The 13,608-nt window shown below is 32.9% G+C and overlaps 1 protein-coding gene across 1 annotated transcript; it reads right to left on the bottom strand.

Moving 5' to 3' along the window:
• Window positions 1-9,107: 9,107 nt before the first annotated feature.
• On the bottom strand, window positions 9,108-10,797 carry LOC107901753 (fasciclin-like arabinogalactan protein 21). Its single transcript, XM_016827887.2, has 2 exons — window positions 9,371-10,797; window positions 9,108-9,283 (listed from the first exon to the last, which is right to left on the bottom strand). The coding sequence occupies exon 1, from the start codon at window positions 10,731-10,733 to the stop codon at window positions 9,405-9,407; it is 1,329 nt and encodes a 442-aa protein (XP_016683376.1). The 5' UTR covers window positions 10,734-10,797; the 3' UTR covers window positions 9,108-9,283; window positions 9,371-9,404.
• Between the last annotated feature and the right edge of the window lie 2,811 nt (window positions 10,798-13,608).

Raw genomic sequence — 13,608 nt, 5'->3', positions numbered from 1 at the left:
AGCTATGGTTGCGAATAACGCACAAATCAAGGTTGAAACAAAGTCTCAACCACCCTTACTAAGAGCTAGCCAAGGGTCGGAACACATAGAGTCGTAATCAGAACAAAATAGACACAGTACAAAAATTGGCAAAATAGGGCCACACGGCCATGTGGAAGTGCCCAGGCCCAAGCCGTGTGGGGGTCTATACACGCATGTGAAGGCCACACATGCTCGTGTAGAGGGCATACACACCTGTGTGAGCAGCCCGTGTAACTCACTATCCAAAAGTGCTAAAATTAAGTGCAGAGTAGACATGGCAGTGTAGAAATCTCACATGTCCGTGTGAAAATCAACAAAACCCCCAAATTATACCCACACGATTGTATGGCACCAAAAATTGCCCAAAACCCTAATTTCCAATTTCACACGACCGTGTGGACCGCCCGTGTTTAGCACACGCCCGTGTGGCCACCCGTGTGGTCATGAAACCACACGAAATAGGTTAAAAATTATGGTTTTGACATCAAAACGGCCCCCAACACTTGGTAACTTAGAACTACCAGAATTTACAGAATAGCATGCAATCCAATATCCAAAATCAATAGCTTCAAGGACATACAAGAAGTTTCCAAATTCCATAGAATCTAACAGTAATTCGATACTAAAATTGAACAATTTCAGAACACACACCTTAGAATCCGATAACAAGCACCGAGAACTGCTCGATTCACTCCACCAAACCATTAGGAAACCTCAATTCTACACGTAACAAAACTATTAGAATTCAATCCAACAACGTAAACAAAATCGAAGCAATTCTTCCTTTAATTCCACAGACAAAACTTACCCAATTTCTCACTCAATCAAACAAAACACACGAGGACAATCAGCCAACAACATCGATACTAAAACCTATAATTTGTTTAGAGAACGAAAATCTGATGGTAATTAATTCACCAACAACGAAAGAGAGAAAGGTAGAAGCACTAAAAAGAATAACAAGAACGTGGAAAAAGAGAGGAAACTAAAAAAAATGGGGAAAGAGAACGTGCAAAAGAATTTTAGAAACAACTTCTTTTTTCCAAAAATAAAAATACAATAAAATAAATAACATAAAATATATATAAAACATAAAAACAAAACTCAAATAAAATTAATTCCTCAAACATACATGAGGATTTGAACCTAGAACCTAGAGGTAAACTAACACACATCCAACCACCAAACTAGCAAGCTCATCCTGACATTAAAAATCTGAAATCTACCCAATTGCTCAACCTACTTATTGACCTTAAACACAAATCTTAAAACTCCTAACCCTAAATTTTAGGGTGTTACATTACAACTTTCTGTTCATTTACCCCTTAAAGACTTACTCTTTTAGAACTTAACATGCAGAGCTGTAATACTTACCTGGAAAGGGAATGACCACTAATTAAACCAAAAACCTTAGCTTCCAGCTTAAGGAGAAAAAAATATCATTGAACTAAAGAAAAGAATTAAAGAGTAGCGTATTCAAGAAAGAAGAATCTTTTTAGAAAACTCTTCTCACACATATAAATATGACTCATCCTACGCTCTTTCAAAATAATTGTTAATCTACCTTATTTCAACATATATTGGAATATTAAGTGGGACATTGAGATAGTATATACAATAAACTGAGACTTTTTCAAATTTATCAAATAATACCAAAGATTGAATAGGTTTTGAATTAAAAAAGAGAGAGACAAAGCAATTGGTTGAGTATGAAGTATGGACATGCACAAAATTATACTTTGTATTATTTTCTAATTTCAACAATCAGCCATCTTAGTATTGTTGTGGCATGTAACACATGCATTATTAGCATATTATTCTAAACATAAACTAATTATCGATAAATGTTGTGGTTAAAATAATAATTATTTCGTGGTTTTACCTTAATATGATCTCTAGCCCGAATAAAATTAGACTGAAACAATAAAATAGATGAGGACACCTTATATTATACAAAAAAAATCCCAAATTGTGTATTTATATATATATGATATATATAACTGAAAAAAGAGTTAAGGGATCCATTTACACAGATGTAATCCTTTCGTATCTTTTTGTACAATTAATATTTTAATAATCCAAATATTGAATTTATTGATATAATTGTACATGTCATGCATGTAAATTTTTGAATCGTTTTGAAATCTCTATCATATCGATCTAAAGTCTTGTTTATATTAATATATATCTATAAGTAAAAAAAAATTTAAAATAAAACTAATAGTTAGAAATTTTTAATTTATGCCAAAATTGATATGCATTATCTATATGAATGGAGTATGAAATATAATGGTTGGACTACTAAAATATTAGTCATATAAGAAATTGCGAAATGGTGTAAAAACCACTTTAATTTTATACCGGTGTAAGTTTATCACTCTTAAAAAAATATGATATATATTTGTCTTAAAAAGAATGTACGATATTTCTATAAAAAGCATTTATACATGATATTCATATATTCAATATATATGATATCTTAATAAGAATATATAGTTGAACTGTTATATAATGTTAATTAATATGTATGTCACATTATAAAAATTTAATAGAAACTAGTTTTACTTTAAACACTATGTAAGAGTTTCTAAAAAATTACATTAAATTTACCTTATTTTTAGGATTAGAAAAAAATTGTTTCAGAAAACAAAAGAGACATGACTTCATTCATTTCACTTCTCACGCTTCTCCCAATTTCTTCTTACCTTATCAAAATCCCATCGTTCTGAACTATTGTTTCATTTCTACTATTAATAATCATCCTCCAATTCAAAATTTGCCTAAAAATGCGTTGAAATTTTGTATCAAGAATTTCCCTTATATTTTCATAGTCGCGAAAGGAGACAAGTCTTGTTAGTGAGTATCTTTTAAAAAAAAACCTTGATATCAAAAACGATTCGAAGATTCTAAATCGTCCTCCAGCCATAAGAAAAGTTAGGGCAAGCAATCCTATCTTGTTTTGAAAGTAGAATCTTTAATTGTGATCAGATACTCAACAACTTCAAGCACTAATTGTTTGACCTCTAAAGAACAATTTAAAGAAGCAACGGTGATTTTCAATTTCACTTACAAAGTTGAAGAGGATGTCACTACAATCGAAGCCCTTATAGGTGGTAAGCAATTAAAAAGGCCTAAGAACTAAGACTTACCTTGTAATAGAACTGGTCGAAGATGCCTTGATCGATTGTTTCCTGGGTTAGGGTATTAAAACTATCAAGACATTATTTTGTTTTTAAGAACCTTAATCCTTATTTTCATTTCATCCAGATCTATTGTTAAATAATATCATTCATTGTGCATGGCTTCAGATAGTAGGATTGGCGAATATGAACTATGTTAACAATTTTTTTTGTCATTTACTCTTTATTTTACTATATTTGAAAACTATTGCTAATCTACGTTATTTGAACATGTATTGCAACATTAGTTGGGACATTAATATAGCATATACAATAAATTAAGACTTTTTCAATTTTATCAAATAATACCAAAGATTGAATAGTTTTTGAATTGCGAAAGAGACATCCATAGCAATTGGTTAAGTATCTAACAGCCCATTTTCAGTGAAATTAGAATAATGGTTTTGGGACCACAAATCCGACGTGAAAATATTTATTTTATTATTATTTTAATGTCTATAGCATGTTAGTATTATCGTATAAAAATTTTGATAAAAAGGATTAAATTGAAAAATGTGCAAAATTAGAGTTCTATAAGTTAAAGGTGTCAAATTGCTATGAATTTTTAATATTATATTTAGTGGAAAAAGATGGGCATGAAATTGATGTTTTGATTAGTTAATTGAAAGGTTATTAAAGTAAATTAATAAATAATTGAAAATGTAAAAGAATTAAAAGATGAATAGGTTATCATCTTTCTTATTTCTTTATTCCATGGTCGAATACACCATTAAAGGGGGGAAGATAAATTCGACAAGTTCATCCAATGCATGTAATCATTTTTTTATTCCTTTTTTAATGATTTCTATGTTTTTGGAGTCGTTGTAGCTTAATCTAGCTAGCCCAAGGATTAATTTACAAAACTATTGAAAGTGTAGGGTTTTACCATGAATGTATATATATTGTTTATGATGTTTGATGGAAGAAAATGAGTGTTTGTTGTTAGTTAAACAACTTTTGTAAAGTGAATTTTGTTGAAAATGTTAATTAGAGGTTAAATTGGAAAATGTGTGATACTCATGGTAAAATTGTGAAAATAATGAAATATATGAATTGCTAGCGACCTATATGAAATTCGGCTAGCTTGGGTTAGGGATGAATTTGCATGAATTTCATTTTATGAACTTAGAGACTAAATTGTAATAAAATCTAAACATTAGGGGCAAAAATATAATTTTTGGATTGAATTGAATAGAATGATTATTGAATGGGCTGAATTTGATTATTTAGATCAAGATAAGATCGTATGGATTTAGATCGAGGGAAAGAAAAAGTGTCAGATTAATTGATTATATCTCTTTATTTGTGGTCAAGGTAAGTTCGTACATTTAAATAGCGTTTTAATATGTTGATTTAAATGCTATTTTATTGTATTATTATATTATGTCTCCACGGAAAAATCCAACGATGTTTCGATTACTTTCGAACCCCGTTTGGACTTTAAGAATATATAGGATACAAATGACATGTCACTAGGGTTACCATGTTTTGGGTGTTGGTCCTGAACGTCCTACCGGTGGCTCAGTTCTGGCATGTGTTGCGGATACTTGACAACTTGTGTAAGCAGCATCGTGTAGCTACGTTCCAACCGACAGCTTGTATGAGCAGACCCATTTATGGCTCGAGAGAGCATCAATGTAAGGAAAAGAAAGAAATGGTTTTGACCATATGTTAGCACACTATGTGTGAGATTCCCGTGTTCCGATATTATTCTAAGTGGTTCAACAACTATATAAATGGAATGAACGATAGGTGTTTTGATTGGTAATGTTATGAAAGCATGAAAAGGTATGAGTTGTTGATGATTAAAGCATGTATAGCCATGTTCATAAAAAGTGTTGAATACTTATCTGCTATGTTCATGAAAGCTATTATATCATATGGTAAATTTGCTAAGTGTTTAATCACTAACTTGAGTTGTTGTTGATGCTTAGGCTTGTGCAAGCTATGATGGATTAATTCATAAATTACTTTTAAGCTTATTCGTTGAAATGGTAAGCATTGTTTATGATTTACAAACTTACTAAGCATTATATGCTTACTTTGTGTTATTTTTCTTATGTTTTTAGATAATCGGATGTTCGTTCGGGTTGGAAGCTTGTCAGAGACCCATCGCATTATCCATCGACTATATTAGTAGATTTTGATGATTTTGAGTCATGGTTATAATGGTCTGTATATGTGTTTTTGTGTTTGATGAATTAGCCATTATATTTGGCTTGTAAATATGGGATTTTGGCTAATGTTTTGGTTGTTATGTTGGCCTGTATATATGGTTTTATAATTGTTGACATCTTAGCATTTTGGTGCTTAAATGGTGGATGTTGGAATGGAAAACTAAATGCATGCTATGAAAGGTTATTTTGATATGCTTGAATGTGTCATTGAGGTATGGTTTGGTATGGAAATAGATAATGAGCATTGAGTTGATAAATGGCCAATTTGTTTTGTTTGGATGTGGTTGACATAGTGTCAAGTTTGATAAGGTTTGGTGATGATTGTTGTTGAATGGTCAAATCAGTATATTTGGGTATGATATTGGTATGTGAACATTGTGGTAAATGTTGGCATAGAATTAGTTACAAAGGTTGGTTGTTTTATGGTTAAATTTAACAAATGTATATGCATGTTTAGTTATGGTAATTAAGGTGCCTTTTAGGCATATTGGTTGATTAATTAAATACTATGATGATCTAGATTGAATATGCATGTGTTAGGTACATTCTGGATACATGAAATTAGGTGCTAATGGCTTGTAAAGGTAATCATGATTTGGGTGAGAAAAATGGCTTGAAAATGACCTATTATTCGTTCACATAGCCTAAGACACAAGTGTGTGTCTTAGCTGTGTGTGACACACGACCATGCGGCACGGCTGTGTGTCCCCTATAGGTTTCGAAGGGTTGCAAATTAGGTAGTTACACAGCCTAACACACGGCCTAGCACACAGGCGTGTGAGGCCGTTTCGAGAGTTACACGGCCTGGCACATGGGCGTGTGGCTTGGTTGTGTGACCCAAGTTAGAGAGTTATATGAGCACGGACACAGGCTGGGACATGACCATGTGTCCTTACTTTGAATGCCCACAAGGACTGAGACACGTGCGCGTGTCTCAATCGTGTGAGTTACATGGCCTGGCCACACGGCTGTGTGACCCCTACAGTATGAAAATTTTCAACTTTTCTCAAAAATTCTATATGTTTTCGATTTAGTCTCGATTTGTTTCTAACGTGTTTTTAGGTATGTATGAGATTGATTGGTTTTGCTTTATTTATGTTATGAATTAAATCTTGTGAATAATTGATTGTTTTGAGATGTAAACTTTTAATAATGCTCTGTAACCCTATTCTAGCGACGAATACGGGTTAGGGGTGTTACAAAGAATGTAGTATGGACGTGTATAAATAATAATTTGAATTATGTTCTAATTTCAACAAGTGTTTGTGGCACACAACACATGCATCGTTAGTGGATTATTGTAAACATAAACTAATTATCGATAAAATTTGTAGTTTAGGTAATAATGGTTTTATGGCTTTACATGAATATGATCTCTAGCCTAAATAGAATTAGGATTAGACAATAAAGAGACGAGGACACCTTTTATTATACAAAAAAAATTCCAATTTGTGTATTTATATATATGATATGTATAACTCAAAAAGAGGCAAGGGATCCACTTGCACACCATTTCATGTCTTTTTGTACAATTAATATTTTAACAATCCAACCACGAAATTTATCGATATAATTGTACTTGTAATGCATGTAAAATTTTGAATTGATCTGAAATCTCGATCACATTGCTATACTATATTTGCCATATTAATATATATTTATTTGTACTCAACCACTTCAAGCACTCATTGTTTATCCTTCAAAGAACAATCTAAAGAAGCGGTGATGATTATCAATTGCACTTACAAGCGAAGAGATTGAAGAGGATATTGCTACAATCGAAGCCTTCATAGGCGATAAGCGATTAAGAAGGTTTAAGAGCCAAGTCCCTTCTTAAAACAGAACTGGTCGAAGATGCGTGGATCGTTTGCTTCAAGGATTTGTGTATTGAAAATTGTCAAGATATTGTTTTGTTTATACGGACCCTAATCCTTATTTTAATTTCATCTAGAACTATGGCTAATCTATCCTAATTTGATATGTTAAATTAAGCTCTTTAACTTAAAGAGCTTGTTCTGAATTATTTTTTGAGTCTTTTTGTAATTTTTAGAATTTATATTAGATGTTAGTTTTTATTATGTTTTCATACCTTTTAAAAATGAAATGGAAAAATTGTGTTATTGGAAGTTTAATGGTTGATTTGATCTTGGTGATTTGAGCTTGTGTAGGGAAGTGGTTGAGGTGAAAAGATGGAGAGAGGCCTCTACAGTGGCCAAGGTCGCGACACCAAAGTGTACGTGTTGCGACACTAATGCTTCATCACCACTAGAGAAGTTGGATTTCATCACAAGCTCTTACTAGGCTTGGGTAAGGCAAAGTAAAAAGTAACAGCAATGGTGGTGATGGAGAATAAATTTAATATGGTATCCACAATAATTTCCCTGGAGAAGTTCGAATGCGGATCCTTGGCTTCATCCACCATAATACCATACCTTGAATAGGATGGGGACCCAATGAATCTCAACTATGATATGCCATTGGAGTTGATCAAAAATCTTGGGAAGGAAGTAAATTTACTGGTTGCTGCTGCCTTTGTGTGTGATAATAAAGATAAAAAAGGAACTCCTTAAACAAGAGCAAGAGGCAGGAAATCACATTCATCGTCGTCGTTGTCGTCATGATGTGTGCATGTCAGGTTTTGCACATCATACCCTGCCTCATCTGCTTCTTGCATCACCCTTTGCTTGCGGAAGGCTAGGGAGGATTTTAATGCTTCCTTAGAAGCCCAAACTGCATCTTAATTTCTTACATGGCTAAATGTTAATTTGTATGAATTTTTCTTTACTCTTTATTATTACCTCGAGAGAAGGAAAAAGAACAAGAAATAAATCATATTTTTATAGGTTGAGACATACGTGATTTAAATCATTTATGGATACCAAAAAAATCATTTATGGAAATAATTAAGCCTAATTAACGAAACTTTAGATATCATTTATCCCTTTACATTTTGCTTCTATGCTCTTTAACAATTCCAAGTTCCTAAGTTTGCTTATACTACACAAATTTTACTTTAGCAGCTACATTTTTAAGAAAAAGGAAATATTATCATCAATTAATGAAGTATCATTGTATCTTTGTTTTACAACTCATACGTATTTATACACATTATTCTTTAATTTAAAAGTTTAAGAGAATTGAGTAATAGTAAGAACATCCATAACACCTTCACACTTTCCCCAATTCTCAACTACACAATAATAAATTTATCTTACTTCTAACATGATTGTCGATACAATGATATATCATACTCATAATACAAACACTAGGAATTCCAAATAATAGTATCCCTGGCTGTTTTTGTTTTTCTTTTCTTGTTTATCTTTTGAGCATCTTGGCTTCTTTAGATTGTGTAGAAAACAGCTATATATTATTCATTTTAAATGTATTCAAACTTTAACATTTTGAATAGAAATATATGCATAATGGACTAGTTATTGAAATAAATGATTAAATATATCGAGCACAGCATCTGGCCCAAGCCCCATTCTTGCAGATTGGACTCCAAAATGTAGAAATCCAAATGGGATAGACAGAGCCCAACCTAAAGCCCAAAACTCATCACGTTCCGGTATCGGTTATGAAATGGTTCACGAATTAAGCTTTTTTTAGCACGGGATGGAATTTTTGACATAACCCACCCTACTCGCCCTATCTGAATTCCAATATATTCTACTAATCTTACCGCTATATGAATGTTATCTTTGCCGAACTAAAACAAATATACATATAAAAAACAAATGATTCCTCTGATATCTACTCATTTGCTAACATGCAACCGTTCGCAAAGAGATGATTATCTCTTTTACAACAGTAACCTTTTTATTAATCCCTTGCTAAAGTACTGGAATATAACAACCATTCATCTCCACCCAAGCAGACACTTCACAATCGAATTCTTTTAACCTAAAAACAGACAGACTTATCAAAGTTTTACTCAATAGACTAAACACAGATTCACCGTGAACCAAAGCTAGGAAACAGAAGGCGAACCTGCAGTTCACTGTACATGCATCAGCAAAACCCTTCAAAGACCATGGTCATGGACATGGTGGTCTTCAAGTTCCAGCATGTGGGGCTTGAGCTGAGTCGCCACCTGATTCACCTGGCTCATTCCACAATTGCCTTGGCCTTGCTCATTCGAAGCTTCACAATCCCCATTTGTTCCTCCCACCGTCGACGTCTGATCTCCACCTAAAATGGCATCAGTCACCGCCGCCATAGGATGAAGATGTGGGAATGGCAGGTAAATGCTATGTACTATAACATTCAAATTCCTTATCATATCAACAACCTTAATCGCCACATAGTTGATCCTCAATTGATTCTTCGTAATGCCTTCTCCCGCCGTCGTCACCACCAAACTCTGCCCTCTGTCCAATGTCGGCAGAGTGGTCCCCACTGGAAGTCTCTCCAGATCCGCAACAGTCAAAAACTGATTTGGCACCATATGGAATCTTACACTGTGGATGTAAGCGTACGAACCGGAGAAGATGGACACGTCATCAAGACCAAAGATCGTGACATTGGTGAGAGGAATGAGTTCGGCATACTTGACTTTCATAGCGAGTGAGAGAACGGAGAAGCCGTTATTTCTCAGCCGTAGCATGGCGTCTCGAAGCATGAATCGCATCAGAGCCACATTCTGTTGCTGCTTAAATTGGTTGTTTTGGCTCTGGCCGTGGTGGAACGGGAAAGAGAGTGACGTCATCCGTTCTACGTCACAAGAGAAAGGCGAAAGAGGTGAGATGTAGCCTTGAAGGCCGTGGATAATGAGTAGACCGTTGTTGAACAGATCTGGCTGAGTGATTTCAACTCCGCCGATAAAGATCTTGTGAACGGTGAAGTTTTTCTGGTTGTTAGCGGTGGAGGTAACGGTTAAGCAACGGCCGGGGCTGAGAGTTTCGACTTTGGTACCGAAGGTGAGTTTCTGGAGGTAATCGTTGGTGAAGAGGCCAGGAACCATGTGTTCACGGAGGAGGGAAGGAGTAGAGCAAGAAGCACACGAGCGGACAGAGGAATCAGAGGGAGCAAAGATAGTGTACGGACCAGACCAAGCAGCGGCGGAGGTAGAGTCACTGAAGAGGGAGGGAGCGGCGGTGGCTAGCTCGTTGAAGCCGAGATGAGACAGGATTGGTGCAAGGAGTGAAGTGTGGGGGAGGAACGCGTGGTCGGCGTGATCTTGAGGTGGTTGAGGCGAAGGTGAGATTGTGAAGAAGGGTGATTGTTGTGGAGCGCTGATGGTGGCAGTGGAAGCGGTGGAGGTGGAGGTGAGAAATTGGTCGAAAGTGGTGTGGGAGACGGAGAGGAAGGAGAGAGCGAGGACGATGATGAGAGTGAGAGAGGGAACAGCCATTTTTCAGAGAGGGAGTTTGTTTGGAGGATTCTTAGAAAGAGTAGGAAAATGATAGAGAGATAGCGAAAGCGGATGGATATTTATTTATAAGGGAGGCGCGTGGGAATTGGGAAATGAAGAGGCTGACACCAACGGTTTTAGGGGGTTTGTTAGGAGTGTCCTTCAAATAAATTTTATGATTTCTGTTTTTTTTGGCGGGAACCAAGAAACGACTTTTGGGTGCGTTTTCAGATTCATTTACGAGTTGTTGTTTAAGTACATCCTCACACTCGGTTATAAGGAGTGTCAGCGTTTCTAAATTCGTCATCAATTCATTTCTGCTGATCAGACGGTCCAAAACTTGCTATGCTGATTCCCAGTTACTCACTGTTGTATTTCATTTTCAGCATCCTACTTTAATCAAATGCCCAAATTGCCCCACTGTAACACGTGTTTCTAAAATTTAAAATCTTAATTATAAAAATTAAATATCTTTTGCTGCGCTACCTAGTGTGGATTGCAGCCGGTGGGCAATCTTTCTCCAACTCCATTCAATCCTCACTCTTAAAAAATTATTTGTTTTTGAACACGAATTCACAATTTGTTCAAAGATTCAATTTCAACTCTAATCTAACCCCATTCAATTTTTTATTTTTTATTTTAAAATAAATAAAATTACATTTCTAATTGTTTTTTCTGCAAATAAGGTTTTTTTATGTTTAAATTTAAAACGTAATATATTATTTATTTATATTTTTATTATTTATTAAAAGAAATTTTTTAATATATATTTATATATATCAAGAGTATCTTTAATATCATGAGACAAGCAGAGCAGATTTACCTCACATCTAAAACTGATCTAATTATTATTTTTAATTTAACTCAACTCGAAAACAATTTTTTAAAATAAAATCCAACCCTAAAGATTAAGTCGAGTTGGAGCCCATCATATTCAGGATTTTTTTTTTACCTCCCTACTCACAGTTCACAAGCCTGCAAATATTTATTTCAACTTTTTTCTAACAAAAGAAAATTGTAAGATCTTATCAAGTTTAATCAATAAATGAGTTATAATTTATAGAATTTAGACTTAATTCTTTCTCAAATTTAGAGAAATGGTGACGTAGTGAAAAATAAATTAATATTTGAAGTTGTAATGAAAAAACAAAAATCAACAATAATGTATGAAATTAATATTCCTCAATCATGCTTTAGTATTGTTGATAAAAGCTAAGACGTATTATTCAGGCTTGGGTCTTATAAATCTCTAATTTTATCATGTTCTATGTGAATTTTGTTCGACTATGTTTATATTTTTTTTTCCTTTGTATTTTATATTAATTTGATTCTATTATATAGTAATTTGAAATTACCAACACCCATTTACAATAAATTTAACATTATCCAACTTTTTGGCTTTCATTTTACCAATATGAGGTTGGTGGAAAAATAAGAAGAAGAAAAAACTCTGTCTCTCTCTTCTTTTTTTTTTTTTTTTTTAAGGAAAGACGATTTTGATTTTATGATTTCATTTTGATCAGTATATCAGATCATCCAACAATGATCTTGTAAGTTGATTTCTTAATTTCGCAAATGCTCATTTGTTGTTTGCATAGTATTGCATTAGTATTAGGGTTAGGTTATTGGTTCGGTCTTTGATAAACTATATTTGAGTTCAAAATTTAGATTGTAAGTTTAAATCTTGGGTGATACTGTTAATATCTAATTTTGAAACATGTCTAAAAAAATTAGAGATTGTGATCATATAATTTGCATTAATGACGTGTTAGGTGGTTTAATGGATCCAAAATGTTGCAATGAGTATATATATATTTAGGGGTATTCAAACGGTCAGTTTAATTAATATTCGAATTAAATTATCATTAATCGAATTAATCGAAATCATAAAAATCTTAACATTAACCGAATTGAAACTTTTTCAAAATTTTTTAACTGGCCGGCATAATTTCGATTAATTTAGACGGCTAATTAAATTAATCTAAATTTTTACATTTGTTTTGTTCAAATAAATTTGGAAGATGAAAACATACCATTGCAATGTTTTTTTTTTGCTTTTAATTAAAAAAAAAGAAGAAGAAGCAAAAATAATAAATAACACAATAACAATACTAATTTAAAATTATTATAACAAACACTACATTAAAAATAAGAAAGCTTAAGACTTGAGTAGTGAAATGAAAAAAAAGAGTTTGAAAAAAAAAATTCAAAGTAGTCGAGAAGAATAGAAGATATTATGAGTTAATTTGACTGTGGAAAGAAAAAAACATAGGGTTCTTTCTTTTATTTTTTATTATACTTTTTATTTTTTTAGTTTAAATATATATAATTCTATTATGATTTTTAAGCCCACTATAATAATTTGTATAAATCTAATTAATTTTAAATTCATTCTTTAATTTTTATATTTTGGGTTTACATAATATATTGGACCTATCTAATATAATGGGTTTATAATAATTTTGGTTAATTGGTTAATTCAGTTAATTACCTGATTTTGAATTGAATCAACGGTTAATCAAAATTTCAAAAAAGATTTAATCAATCTCTAAACGAATTAGATTCGATGGTTTACTGATTAACCAAAATAATTTTTTGGGTCAGTTAAAATCGAATTATGCACATCCCTGTATATTCATATATAAATATGTTAACCAAAAACAAAATAAAAGGAATCTATATTTTTAATTATGTCATGAATAAAAGAAGTGCTTATTATGGCAATAGAAGTGTAACGCCATTTGTTGACTTCGTTCAATACTTTTTTGTGAGTTGTTGTATTAAGGCGTAGTCTCGAATATGCACGTATTATCCAAATAATATGTGGTATCAACAATGAGTTGATTAAAATATGTTTTAATCAGATATACATAAT

The sequence above is a fragment of the Gossypium hirsutum genome, chromosome A11, assembly GCF_007990345.1.
Source record: "Gossypium hirsutum isolate 1008001.06 chromosome A11, Gossypium_hirsutum_v2.1, whole genome shotgun sequence".
Lineage (NCBI taxonomy): Eukaryota > Viridiplantae > Streptophyta > Magnoliopsida > Malvales > Malvaceae > Gossypium > Gossypium hirsutum.
The sequence above is the reverse complement of the archived record's forward strand: the minus strand, read 5'-3'. Positions and strand labels throughout refer to the sequence as shown.

Bases quoted from the DNA above. Each gene is read 5' to 3' on its own strand.
- LOC107901753 (XM_016827887.2), bottom strand. From the start codon at position 10,733: ATGGCTGTTCCCTCTCTCACTCTCATCATCGTCCTCGCTCTCTCCTTC.